Source organism: Carlito syrichta, unplaced genomic scaffold, assembly GCF_000164805.1.
Source record: "Carlito syrichta isolate Samal-C Ts95f unplaced genomic scaffold, Tarsius_syrichta-2.0.1 Scaffold85394, whole genome shotgun sequence".
In the NCBI taxonomy this organism is placed as follows: Eukaryota; Metazoa; Chordata; class Mammalia; order Primates; family Tarsiidae; genus Carlito; species Carlito syrichta.
The window spans coordinates 55,553-70,982 of NW_007029490.1; the positions used below are offsets into that span (position 1 = coordinate 55,553).

General features: G+C 34.3%; 1 protein-coding gene across 1 annotated transcript in view; it reads right to left on the reverse strand.

Annotated features, from left to right (window-relative positions):
• LOC103259043 (probable methyltransferase BMT2 homolog) overlaps positions 1 to 15,430 on the reverse strand; it is a gene marked incomplete at its 3' end in the record, with an annotated part of 41,379 nt that overhangs the window by 21,930 nt on the left and 4,019 nt on the right. Inside the window, exon 2 of the mRNA XM_021711661.1 lies at positions 2,439 to 2,580. Coding sequence (XP_021567336.1) covers positions 2,439 to 2,509 — 71 coding nt within the window. The remainder of the gene's footprint in view (positions 1 to 2,438; positions 2,581 to 15,430) is intronic.

The window sequence follows — 15,430 nt, forward strand, 5'->3', positions numbered from 1 at the left end:
AAAAAAAAAAAAAAAAAAGAAAGAAAGAAGGTTTGAAGGCTTTCATGCTTTATCAGAATACTAATTTGAAAGTAGTACTGCTTAAAGCCAAGAATGATGGTCTCAAACAGTGATAGTGCTGATGTTCTGACTAGATTACATTATTACTTTCTGTTACAGAAGAGAAATTTGGTTCAGTAGTACACCACATTTTGTGTTTCTTAGCTTGAGGGGAAAATGTATATTCTGTAAAACAGTCAGATTTATAAGCATTTTCTCTGTAGAAATTAGCAAATAAAACCAAACATTTAATTCTAAGCTTCTCATTTCCTATCATTCTGGCAACTTCCTTTGGTTCCTTAACTCCACAATTCTTTGACTCCACAATCCACCAATGTTATCACCTTCTCACTGTTCTCACCCACCTTATATTTACAACTCCTTTCTTATGTATCATCATAATCACCACATAGTATACACCATCATCTCCCTGGCTATCCTGAGTCACTGTACTTATTCAATTTAATTTTATTAATCTAGTACACTGTCCTGTCCACTCAACTATCTCACTCACTGTTTATTTTGTGCCATGATTATTGAAGTAGTCTCCTAACTGGGTTCCTTTGCCCTTTCTGCCTTCCTACTCTTAAGGCAGCAATGAATTCTTATGAATTCTTATGAATTCTTGACACATTGTAAAAGGATAACAAAATCCTATCATTCCTTTTGTCAAAACATCCAACGACCTCCCATCGCATTCAAAATAAAAGTCAATGTCTTTACAATGGTCTACAAGACCCTACAAAATTTCACTGTTCATTGTCTTATTGTCTACCACTCTCCCACCTCATTCTGCTGTAGCCACATTGGTCACCTGGTTTCAAGGGCTTTGGACTTATTAGGGCTGGCTTGCTCTCTCATCTCCTCATGTTTTTTGCACATATCACTAGTGATACCTTTTCCCCCTACCTTATTTCAAATTGCTTCATTTTTCCTTGCTTTATTTTTCTCATGACACTCACTATTATGATCTAGTAGATTAATGAACATACTGTCTCTTGCTTCTCACCTCCATTAGTATGTAAGCCCCATGAGAATAAGAATTTTGTGATGTGGTTGATTTTGTACTCCTAGTGCCTATAATGTGACTGGTACAAAAGTAGACCATCACACTTCGCAGCTACTTGGATGGATTTAGAGTCTATCATACTCAGTGATCTATCACAGAAGTAAAGAACAGAGTACCATATGTTCTCACTCATAAGCGGACCTTGAACAATTATCATAATACTATAAGAAAGGGATTGGCAGTAGTGGGAAGCTGCGGGGGTGGGGGTGGGGTGGGAGGTGGAATTGGCATTTGAGGGAAACTGCCAGAAGAGGGAGGGGCACACTTCATAAACAAGGGTATCTGAATAATGAACATTTGTATACCTAACCCTGAACTGTACCCCATCTCTATTTAAAATTAAAAAAAAAATAAACAAAAAAAACCCAAAGTAGATCACTAAATATTATTTATTACATAAATAAAAGAACTAAGTTAAATATACATTTTTTCCTCTGGATTATTTGTTGAATGAATAAATATACATTATTATATAATTCTAAAATGAGATTATAACAAAAATTTTTTGAATAAAAGTAACTGAAAGAAAATATAAACTAGAAGTTATAAACATTGTTTATGCAGAAACACAATGCTTTGTTTTTGGAAATCCAAGTTTAAATTCCATCAATATACATATCCTTTCCTACAATTTTATCAGATTAACAGAACTGGTATCAGCAGTATTTCATTTTCTGATTTTTTAACATTATAATCTATATTATGAGAAAATACATATTATCTAAAGTCAATATAAATGCTGAAATACCTTGAATCACACATCAAAAATTCAGGATTTTAAAACTCTTAAGATGTTTTAAATTTTTAAATTACAGAAAAGGCCAGGTGAGTCGGCCCATGTCTGTAATCCCAGCACTTTGGGAGGCAAAGCACAAGGGCTGCTTGAGGCCAGGAGTTCTAGGCTGTAGTGAGCTATGATCCCAACATTGCACTCCAGCCTCAGTGACAGAGCAAGACTCTATCTCTAGAAAAGTACTTTGGCTTGACTCTAAATACAGACTCAAGTAATTATCCAAAGAAATCTCTATTCTATTACTTATTAATGATGAGTCAAATGTTAAGCCTTTTATATTTTAAATGTATTGGTGTTTAAACGTATTCAAAGGAATATTTTTAAAAGTTGTGTCAAAAATATTTTGGTTTAAAAAGATGAATGAAATAAACCTAGGGAAAGTGAAACAAGAGGGATAAAAGTTATTTAAAAAGACATCTTTTTATAATTATGGCTTTCCATTTTGATACAACAAATTATACACAGCACTACTTAGATTTAAGAGTTTATGCAATAAATACACTGGAAACAAAAAATGTTAATTCAAAAAACACTTACCTACAACACCATTCAATACGACCTTCACCCTCACAAGTTTTTGCCCAGTGATTATCTGCCAAATTTTTCATTGCAACAGCATATTCACAAAGTGTTTCCTCATCCTCACAGTGTTCTCGCCAGATCTTATCAAAATCTCCCACTAAAAACAAGAAAATAAATAAATCAAGTTAACTTTACTTTGAAACATGTCAGGTTCTTGAAAGTTTAAATCTAAAATTATTTAAAGATGAGTATAAGCAAATTCACAAAGTAAAACCATGAAGCTTTAAATTTTAAAAGTTCCTTTGTGTACAGGAATGTATCGTTTAAATTATGATTATTTGATAATCAAATACATTTTATCATTTTAAACATATGGATTTTTGAAGCTGAAAAAGGTGACAAAATATAAGCAGATATAAATGAGTTATCAGTTCAAAAGCTAAAGAAATGGTGGTAGGGGACAACTATGGATGAATAAAACATTTATTTTCCTGTTACCACTGGTCAATGACCTTGCAGAGGCAAAGTAAAAACACTTAAGCCCGTTCTTGCCTGTTACTTTTCAGTTCTACATATGTATAAGTTTCCTATAATTACAAAGGAGTTGGTAGGTGATATGACAATGTAAATTAAGTAAATATTTATATTTTCACACCTGGACGTATTCTAGGCATACCGTACTTTAAACAATTGCAATTCTAAGGTAAAAATGTTGCCTTGAAAGAAATTACTTTGGAAGCCTCTCCAAAGTTGTAAACCTTTATAAAATGTTCTGCATAAAAACTAGAAGCTGCCGGTTGCAGTGGCTCATGTCTATAATCCCAGCACTTTGGGAGGCCAAGGTGAGAGGATTGCCTGAGCCCAGGGGTTTGAGACCAACCTTGGCAACTTGGCAATACCTCGTCTCTATAATAAAAATAAAAAAATTAGCCGGGCATGGTGGCACATGCCTGTAGTTCCAGCTACTTGGAAGATTGAGGTGGAAGGATCACCAGAGCCCAGCAGGTTGAGGCTGTGGTGGCCAGGAGCATGCCGCTGACCTCCAGCTGGGGTGGCAGAACAAACAAACAACAAAAACAAAAACAAACCATAAGTTGACTTCATATCTAGATGGCTACTATCTTTTTTAAAAAAATTAAATCAATCATCACATTTAATATGAAATCTGAAACATCACAACAATAACTGATAAAGAAAGGTAGGAGACTGCTATAGCCAAATAGAGGACATTAACACAATTTTAATGGTAAAAGACTAAACAAAAATTATCAGGGTAGCTTCACTGAATGCCTTTAGACAAAAGAATTAGGTTCTCATGCCTCATACTGAAATGTAGGCAATTATTTGGTGACAGAATAAACTTAAAACTACAAGTAGAGCAGCCAAATTACACTAAAATTCTTCAAGTAATATTACATTTTTAGCATTTAAGAGTTCCTTTTTTTTTTAAGCAGAGAAGGAATTTAAATAGTTCAAATGTACCAATCAGCCCATCTATTCAAATTTGCAAAATGTCCAATTACTCCATTTATTGGTTACTTTAAGGTCACAGTCTAATAAGCATTGAGCTGCATACCAAACTATTATCCCTCTAGGTTGACCAAATCAAGAAAGAAGAGTAAGGGTACAAACACACTCTCATAAACACGGTGTTCAGTTAAGATGACCACATATCAATCTCAGTCTTGGCCTGAACACTAAATTTGAACCTGAAAGAAATGAGAAGACTAATTTTGAGGGGGTTATATATTTATATGACTAATAATTCTATTAATCACTAAAATTTGTGTAATGACTGTGCTCTCAATTTGTTATGTATCAGACTGGGAACATCTATCCACTAAAGATAAGCAGGCAAAACTTTCCTAAATTCTCAAATAAAAATTCCTCAGTTTAGGGCAATCCCTTTGGGTCCCCTCCCACTGTGGGAGCTTTTCTGTCCTCTCAATAAATTCTGCTTTCAAAAAAAAAATTCCTCAGTTTTAGCAACATCTTTCAGATGTAGTTATTTATCAAGTCTCTAAATAGAATTACAGAAAGCAAAGTCTTTGAAACAATATTTTAATTAATATACTTTCATAAACCCATGGTGGTTCAGTGAACTTGTAAGTTTCACTGTCCAGTATAATGCACATATTATATAAATACATGAATATATTATGGTGTGGTTAACAGGAATCATTCAAACAAAAGCTCTATGATAAAATATATCTCAGAAAAGCTATGTTTAACACATACTTTCTTTCTGTAAAACTCTTAGATTCTACAGAGGTATACCTTCAGACAAAGACCTGGGTACAAGTAGTTTATCTGGGAGAGAATCTTAGGAAACAGGAGTGAGGAAGTGGAGAGAAAGACAAGGAAGGAGGAAAAGCTAATATAAGGACACATTATTGAGGTTACTGCTGCGTGCAAACTGAGAAACATAAAGAATGCTTCCAGAATTGTGCACCGAAAGAATGAGAGAATGGAGCATTTATCTACAATTAACTAAGAATTGTTAACAATCTGCATTTCTAGTCTGCACGTAGCCACTGAATAAGGGGACAATCTAGTGGGCTCCAGCAGCAAGGGAGAAAGGCAGAGCACAGAAAAGGCAACAAACTTTTGAAGTGGGACTCTCTCAGGGTTGGTGACTCTGCACTCACAGTGTCTGTCTGCCATGGTTGAGGACATAGAGTATGTTATGTGGGGCACTACTGTCATCTACTACAAATTTTTAGAGTCCTTACCATGTCATTGTACACTTTGAAACTCAATTTACTCTATAATAATTCTACAAGTCATAAGACACTAAGAACTTCAATATACAGAAACCTTCTGCCCTACAGCTTTTTAGAAGACCTCTAGTTTTTCCATACTCAACAATATGATCTTTAAATATTGTCTTAAGAAGTTTGAAGGCTTCCTATCTGCTCCAATGAAGTTTGAGGAAGGATTCAGATTTGGTCTGTAGGCTTTATTCAACTCCCACTAACTGCATATAACTTTGATTTAATGTTTTCATTAATATTAAAGAGTAGTATACTCTCTTAAAATGTGTTGACATTGAAAACTGATGTGTGATACGTAAAATGTAGTACACCTAAATATATAACTGAGAGTAAACAATGCAATTGTATATACTTTTCAATCTTTCAATAGATTTGTTTAAAAAAAATCAAATACTATGGAGAATAATAAAGTTAATGAGCAGGCACTGGCACCAAAGAAAGACAATAAGACACATAAAGAAAATGTAGTAGATGCTGTAAGAGAGATAGGAACCTGGTATGTTCCCTATGTCCCATGCCTGGACCCAAATTCTTTAATTCATGTATTTATTCAACCAAAGTGTATCAAACTCTGACTATGAGGTATAAATGACTGGAGGTTACAAAATTGAACAAAAAACATAGCCGTCCTTCAGTTATGAGGAAATTCTACTTTCTGAAATAGTCTTGAAAGCTTAATATTTTTAAAGATAAATTAAGTTATTAAATAAAACAGAATGGGAAAAATTAAGTTTTTTCATAATAGCCCATTATTTGTTTCTATAATATTTAAATAGGGGTATTTAAATTTTAAGCAAAGTTTTTCAAAAGAATATATAATCTGGGTTCCAAAAGATAAAAAAAGCTAAGGTTGAACAACGCTCAGTATACATATTCAAAGCCCCAGTGCTGACTCAAACTGCATACACAAAGAATATGTTAAAATTTGATTCTGGTCAGGCTAGGTGGCTCAGCCTGCAATCCCAGCACTTTGGGAGGCCGAGGGTTCGAGACCAGCCCAGCCTGGGAAACTTGGAGACACTTCGTCTCTACAATAAATAAAATACTAGCCAGGCATGGTAGCGTGCCTGTAGTTCTGGTTACTTGGAAGGTTGATCGCTTGAGCCCAGCACCTCAAGGCTGCAGTAGCCGTGAGCTCACCACTTCACTCCAACCTGGGCAACAGAGTGAGACTCCAACACTCACACGCACACAAAAATTGATTCTAAGGATTTTTTGTTATCCCTTAGATAAACAAATACATGAAATAATGTCTCATTTAAAAGGACAATACTTTTTCATTATCAAAAGGTAATTCAGAAACTCCTGAAGTTTGCATCAAAGGTCTAGTCAATATAGTACAAGAAATGATTAAGCATTCAAGTTCAATCAGAACACTCAGTAAATTAATAATTATCCTCATGATTTATTTTAATATAATGGCATTTGTGAATGACTCAAAATAATTGTGTTTAATAATATATTTTCAGCCAGGTATGGTGGCTCATGCCTATAATCACAGCATTTTGGAAGGCCGAGGTGAGAGGATTGCCTGAGTTCACAGGTTCAAGACCAATCTGGGCAACTTGGCGAGACCTCATCTCAACAATAAATAAAAAAATTAGCTGGGCATGGTGGTGTGTGCCTGTAGTTCCAGCTACTAGGAAGGCTGAGGCAGAAGGATCACCTGAGTACAGCAGGTCAAGGCTGCGGTGGCCGTGAGTATGCCATTGCACTGCAGTCTGGGTGACAGAGTGAGACACCAACTAAAAAAAATTAATAAATAATCCATTTTCTTACCCATTGCTGACAGGCATCCTAGAAAAAAAATAAATGTGTCTTAAAGTAAAAGGGAGGGAAGAAGAGAAAGAGAGGGAAGAGTGAGAAAGAGAAAAAAGAGAGGTATGAGGAATGGAGGAGATAATCTTCAATAAATATACACATTTCACTTTGCCCGACCACAGAAAACTAAAAAATTACTTTTAGAAAGTATAATTTAAAATATACACCTTACAGCCTGACTTGAAATTAACAGTCAATAAACATTTTATGGTCAAACTAAAATAAATTTAGAGAAAAAAATCAGTCATCATTTGTTCAAACACATAGTTTTAAAATCAACTTAAAGCTCTGCCTAGTCTAAAAGATAACGGTTCACAAATTTTTCACATGTCAGGATCATTAGATGTTTAAAAGCACATTAAAAATATTATTTCTCTCAAGAACTCTATCCTAATTCTTGTTTTTAAAACATATAAAGCACAGAAGATAAATTTAGTTAGTTCAAGCCAGATGTGAATTAAGATAATAATATATTTACTAGCCATTTATACAACCCAAATATATATATACAGGAGCTAATATCCAAAAGATATAAGAAACTCATACAACTCAATAGCAAAAACAAAAAAAAATCTGATTAAAAACTGGACAATGATCTGAACAGATATTCTTCCAAAGACAACATACATATGGTCAACAGCTATATAAAAAGGTGCTCAAAGTCACAAACCATCAAGGAAATGTAAATTAAAGCCACAATGAGATACTTTCTCACACTTGCTAGGATGACTATTATCAGAAAGACCAGAGATAACAAAGTTTGGTGGGAATGAAAAAAATGGACGAGTTCGAGACCCGCCTGGGCAACTTGGCGAGACCTCATCTCTACAATAAATCAAAAAATTAGCCGGGCATGGCAGCGTGCACCTGTAGTTCCAGCTACTTGGAAGGCTGAGGCGGAAAGATCGCCGGAGCCCAGCAGGTCGAGGCTGCAATGGCCGAGAGCGGTCACTGCACTCCCATCTGGGCAACAGAGTGGGACTCCAACTCAAAAAAAAAAGAAAGAAAGAAAGAAAGAAAAAAATGGAAACTATTGTACACAAATGCTGAGTATGTAAATTAATATAGTCATTATGAAAAACAGTATGAGAAATTAAAAATAAAATTACTAAATGATTCAGCAATCCCACTTCTGGGTACACATCCAAAGGAAACAAAATCAGTATGTCAGAGACATCTGCAATCCTATGCTCACTGCAGCATTGCTCACAATAACTAAGAATAAAAACAAATGGAGATAATCTACAGTGACAAGAGATCAGAGGGACTGGGAGTACAGAGAAAGACTGTAAAGGAATATGAGGCAATCTTTGGGGTATAGGAATGTTCTGTACCTTATTGTGGTAATGGTTTTACAGGTGCATACATCTGCCAAAACTCACGAAATTATATACTTTAAATGGATGCTGCTTATTGTACCTGAATTATACCTCAATAAATTTAATTTTTTAAAATGATGTGTCACAAGCATGGTATATGTTACAAAATAAAAATTATATTTCATTAAATTTGAAGGCTATTAAATTCTCTTAAATAAATTAAAGATTTAAGTATCACAAACAAGTCTTGAACTTCTAAAAATTCAGAACAATTTATTTGATTTTGACTTAGGCATACTGCCAAACATGGATCCTAAGATGCATTATCTATGGATGCAGATTACCAAATTCAGGTTCAAAGAACCTTTAAAGGTCATTTTCTCTAACATGAGGTAAGTAGAAAAACTCATGACTAAGTAGAAACAAGTTCAGCTGCCATTCCAAGACATTAAAATAAAATGTTCACAATCAGATTATCTCACAAACATAGTTTAACCACACACAGACCAATATTCTCGGCATTCCTGTGTACCTGATACAGTGATAAATATAAAAATGGGACAAAATTCCCAAGTGTTTGGTGATGAAGCAGCACCTGAGAATCAAAAAAAGTAACAAAAAGTTTGAAAATGTGTATCTTACACTCAACATGATATAAACAGTCATTTCTCTAATAAGAAAGGAATAACAACACCACCATACTGATGTGCTAAAAAAAGGTAGGGCTTTTCATGTAAAAACTTAGAAACATAAGCAGCAAAAGCACCCCCCCAACAAAATGGCAGTCATTTTAATACTGAGAAGAGAGAAGACTAGAGAACAGTCTAAAAACTCCAGGAGCCATCCAGTCTTCACTGTTATAGTCCTTAAATGCATCAAGGAATATAGCTACAGAGACAAAAGTTATTATTTTTATTTTTTAATTTATTTATTTAATAAATTTAGTGCTTCCTATGTGTCAAATATCATTTTAAGAACTTTACAAATATTAATTCACTTAATTTTTTTGTGTGTGTGTATTTTTTTAAAGATGTAGGGTACAATTCAGGATTAGGTACACAAGTGAACATCACACAGGTAACGTTTGGGCCTCCCGTCCCCACTTTGCCTGGTTTAAGATCAGGTACCCTTATAGATGTTGTGTCCTCCCTGCCACTCTCAACCTGGTAGCCAATCCATTGAGGCAGATATTTTACTTTATAGATAAGGAAACTGAAGTAGAGAAATTAAGTAGCTTTTCCAAGGTTACACAATAAACCTGGTAGTCAAAAGCCAAAGTCATGCTTCTAACCACTAACTCTGCTTCTCTTCTTAAGGTTTTAATTCATGAACATTCACTGATATGATCAAAGCTCTGTCCTAGAGGAAAGTACCTTGACTCTACTAACTATAAACAAATGGTCTCTTGTCAGTCAAATGCAGTTATTTAGTCTCTGCAACTACATTATTTGTTAGATTTCGGCGCTGCCATTCTCAATTCTGGCTGCACACTGGAATCTTCTAGAAGTTTCATTTAATTGGTCTGGAGTGGCAAATGGTCATTTATTTTTAACATTCCCCAGATGAATCCATTGTGCAGCAATGGCTCAAAACCAATGGTCTATGGCAAACTTCTAAACTCAAATCCCCAGTGAAATAATATAAAGAGCAGTGAGGCTTGGGGCAACCTGAAGATTTCAATTTAATTAAATACAAAACAATGCATGGATTAAACTTAACATCTACAAACAATCTGGCTCATGGTATATCCTGTTTTTGGAGAAACCTCTTATTATACACATATTTATGAGAAAAAATACTTAATCCAAAATGCAAGTCTTTGGATACATCCTGTAAGGGAGATGGAAAAAAATCAAGGAAAGTCAGAAGCAATATCACAAGTTATTCCCCTTGCAAAGTTAACTTTATAGATGTGTATATGACCACATGGATCATTTGATTAGTTGAACTTTCAACTTTCAAATAAAAGGACTTATGAAAAAACCTTCAGGAACTTAATTTTCATAAGTAGAGAATTTCTACATAAACAGGTATGGAGGATACTTAGATGCCCCTCTAAAGGTGTGGGAATTCACCATGTATTCTAAAATAACCCCAGCAATGGGTATTTGTATATCTACATTTAAAGCATAATAAATCAGTATAGTTTAGATCAGTGGTTCTCACATGATAGATTTTGCAACCAGTACAAATTTCACCTTCAAAATTTAAGAGATTGATATTGGGGTTGCAAAATGTTATCTGTAAAGTCAGGATATATAAGTAAACATAAGCAAATATATAAAACTATTATCATCTGTAGTACCAATATACAGAGACACATGCTTATTATAATATTTTTATTAGTTCTAATTTTTCTGTAGACTGACAATTCTTTTTTTAAAAAATCTTGGGCTGACACTTGAGCTGGTATGCAGGGACCAGTGGGTAGGGAAGAAGTAGCAGATAAGATAAGAAGTCGAAATTACTGTATATAGTAAAATAAGGCAAGTTGATTTAACAAACATTTACCAAATGTTAGGTAAGACAAAGCACTTTACAATATCTATATTCTCTGTTATTTATAGTTTTATTTATAGAAAGGTAGAATTATGTTCAGCATGATAACTTGGACCTTTTTTTAAAAAAAAGATAAAATTAATCTAATATATTCAAATTAAGAAGACATGAACATAAATTTATTAGAATAGATTCATATCTGAAAGTTAAAAGTTAAGAATATAAAAAAGATTAAATTCAACTATCTGGAAATATTTATACTAGCTTTTTTGTGCATACCTTAAACCTTCAAGGCATGGTGCTATGTACTTAAGGATATAGAGATAAAAGGCAGAGTTTTACTGATGGAACTTAGTAGAAAAGACAGACAAGTGAACTGTTAAATTATAAATAACATAAAGGTAAGCAAGATTGTGCTATGGAAGCATAAGTTAAGAGTGCTAGGTGCTATACACAAGTGTGTTTGTGGAGAGGGAGGTTAATGAAACACAGATCTTTGTTTCAGGAGCTTACATAGTAATAAACTGGCCTAAATGACCATCCATAAGGAGACCATTTCAAAAGAGGCCTGAAGATCTCTGGCTCTATGCCATAATACTTGATAATCAAGATGTCAAACTGTTAAAAAATTAGGATTTTAAACTTCTTGCATATCACTATTTCTGATTTAAAGGTGAACATTTTACAAAATTTCACGTGACTTGGTGGGGGTGGGAGTGAGGGATGATGTCCAGAGCCATCCAATCCCTACCTAATGCTATCTTGAAGACATAAAGACAGAATAGCTACAGTTAATACCTCTACTGGTATTTATGTTACTTGAAAAGAGTAGGGATTCTGCTGCTTTTGTTAATAAGCAAGAACTAACAAAAACAGGCGTTCCAAAAGTACTATTTGATAATAAAACAGGAACATCTAAACTCAACTGCCAAACTTGAACAATATGTGAGACTAACCTTGAAAATGCTATATACATAGAGTTGTATGATCCTAAGTTAATTTTTTATTTTAATTACATATGGTAAACAATTTTTAGATCTATGTCAGAAGAGGTGTTTCCAAGAACTGGATTTTTCAAAGTAACCAAAATATTGCAAGAAAAGGTAATTATAACAGGGATTATGTGGCAAATATGCATGAATTATTTAGATAATAATCTAGGTAGACTATTTCCTCTACAGAAATGGAAACAAATGGAAAACAAATATAAAAAATAATGTGTCAAAACTATCAATGAAGAAATTTCAGATAATTTCTTATAGTGTACCTTAATAACAAGTAACTCTTTACACAGTGGTGTAGCAAGAATACTTACTGCTGAAAAATCATTATTCAGTTATCTCAACCTATGCTTAACTTCCGTATACTGTACTTTTATCATAGGCACATAAGAGTAAAGAATTAATGTGGAAAACAATTAGAACTCTCAAGACAAGCACATTCTTTAGCATCAAAGTGCTGAGCTTTTCTTTGCTACAAAAAAAACCCTTTATGTCAGTGTTTTTCCAAAAAGAGGTCCAATGAGTCCAATGATTACCTGCATCAGAACCACATAAGAGATGACTAATATGCAGATCCCTAAGTCTCAATCTGAGACTTGCTGAATTGCTATCTGTGAGCCTAGGAATCAGCATTCTAAAAGTTTACAAGAAGATCTGGGAGCACACTGAAATTTGAGAACCATTGCCTTAGATGCTTTAAAGTTGCAAACATGTTACACACTTATTAAAAAAAACATTGCATCTAAACCATTAGAGACTAGGCTGGTCTCAAACTCCTGAACTCAAGCAATCCTCTCCCCTCGGCCTTCCAAAGTGCTAGGATTACAGGCACAAGACACTGTATCTGCCAAATATTTTGTTAAAATGTTACAGTAAACATAATTTTACCTTTTCTTGAGGACTTTAAGTTGCCATCATGAACATGTTCACTCTACTGTAAATTAAGCATGAATGGCAGTGGATATACTTCTATTGTTGTGTTAGCACCCAGCACAGTAGAAACTCAATCCCTAGGAGTACTCTTTGTGCTCTGTGATGGTTCCAATCTCTCCATCAATCTGTTAGTATTGGCATCTTTCACGGATCAACCTCTACATTATCATAACTTCACTGGGCAGTTCACCTGCCCTCAAAGTCTTCCAACTCTAAACTTACAAAGGATACATTTCAAACTAAATCATTACCACCATCCCTATAATAAGCCAAACTGCCGCCTATCCTGTTTTCCTGCCCCACCCCTACCCAAACACACACATTTCCAAACTGGATGCTAAAGGCTACTTACATTTTCCCAGGCAAGGAATATGGCATCATCTTTGATCCTTCTCCTTTACTTTCACTAAAACTGCTTACTCTTAACTTTTTTTTAATCTGGGTCTCATTCTGTCATCCAGGTTAGAGTGCAGTGACATGTTCACAGTTCATTGCAGCCTCAATGTCCTGGGCTCAGGTGATCCTTCTACCTCAGCTACCTGAGTAGTTGGGACTACAGATGTGTGCCACCACACTGGGCAAATTTTTTTTTTTTTTTTTTTTTTTGGTAGAGAAGAGGTCTACATTACCCTGTTCTCAAACTCCTGGGCTCAAGCAATCCTCTTGTCTCAGGCTCCCAAAGTGGTGGAATTACAGGCGTGAGCCACCATACCCCACCTGCCTTTCAAAAAGTCTCTTCTTCTATTTTCATCATCACTACTGCTATTTATGCTATTATCAACTCTAAATCAGGTTAGTATAAGTGCTTCCTTTCTCCTTCTTCTAGATTCCTTCCTATTGTAACAGATCAATGTTCCTCAATCTCTTTGTCCATTGTGTACTCTGTGAGATTTTAAATAACATAGATGCCTATGGTTCACAAATTTCCAAAGATGATATGGAAACAAGGCTAAGAACCACAACATCTGTAGGTTTATTTTTTTTCCCATTAATCAAAGAATATGCACTAAAAGCCCTAAAAAGATACCTTATCACAAAGAAAATGCATAACAAAATCCAATAGCTAAATAGTTAGCATACATCGAAAACCTTTGTGCCCTTCACTGAATTTACTATATCAATATTCCCTTTATCTTTAGTGTTACTGATTTTTGAACTTTTTTTTTCTTCTTCTGAAATGGCAGTTCAGACTCTCCTAGGGCAAAGTTAATAGGATCGTCAGCAGAATCTTTTTACCTTACTTATTTTGCTGATCAAGCAAAGATTCTATCACAAAAAACTTTCTGCTTCTACATCAGAATGAGTGCCTGGAAAGAACATATAAAAATAAATAAATAAATAAAAAACCAGAACAAAACCCCACTTGAAAAAAGAGTAAAACAAAGAGAACCTGTTTAATTTCTTAGGGTCTTGGAGTTAGTCAGTATTTTTAAAGCAGTTATGTTGAAAGTTCACTGAAGAAAAACAAATTAAGAAAAGTTCAATTAAAAACAGTTGGCTACCCTAATTTTAAAAACAACTTCAAAACTTTGTTTCAGTAAGCTGTGTTTGGGAACAACAAAAAACTTTGTTTCAGGAAAAACAGCAACATCACAGAAAAACAAGAACATTACATTCATTCTTTCATTTTTAGACTTCTTGTTTAAAATTATTCTAATTCAAAGGTTTTCTCACTTTCCCCCAAATTTCATTGTTTTTGGTGTTTACAAGAGAATAACCAATCGCAAAAATATTTTTCAGCTTATCCTAAACTGTTGTTCTAACTCACCCTTTGTCTCAAACTATGAGGAAGAGTTTGAATAATTAATTAGGATTAAACATCTAAAGTAGGCTATTTATATCCTTGAGTCAAATACTGCTCACAACTATTAACCTTTGAAACACCATTTTTTTCCAGGACTTAATCTACAGAACCAACCTAATCAGTGTTCCTCTGTTATGCTTCGGTATCAACAATGCTTGTTTATATAACTACTTTTTGTACTATTATCATTCTACTAATAATACTGATTTTTAAATGTAGAGGAGTATAATAAAGATCACCCATAATTCCATGATGTTGTGAATAACTGTTAATTGTGTAGTATGCATTTTTATTTTTCTGTGATTTATAAGCTGAATGGGTTTATGTGATCTGTTTAGCTAATAGAGTAAGTAAACTCAGCGACTGAATAAATTGATAAAATTTCCTAAAGATAGTCACAAGAAAAAAAAAAAAAACTAAATGGAATGAAGAGCATATGTCTACTCATGACAGCTGTAGTCTTTTAAAAACATTTCCTTGGACATTTTTACACAAATACTTTAAGGTTAGAAAAAGAAATGCCAGGTTTAAAAGCAATCATTATAGAAACGGGTTCATGCGAATAGGATTACAGAAAACAAACATATAAAGACAACTGAAAACACACATGGTTCTACTTCAGTTCTCAATTTGATATGTACTTATCAGGCACATCTGATTAAACAATGAAGTCCCTGTTTGAAAAGCAAACCTAGCCAGGCTTGGTGGCTCAGCCTGTAATCCCGTGCCTTTGGGAGGCTGAGGTGAGTGGATCGCCTGAGCCCGCGAATTCGAGATCCACCTGGGCAGCGAAACCTCATCTCTACATAAATTAAAAAAAAATCAGCTGGGCGTGGTAGCGCATGCCTGTAATTCC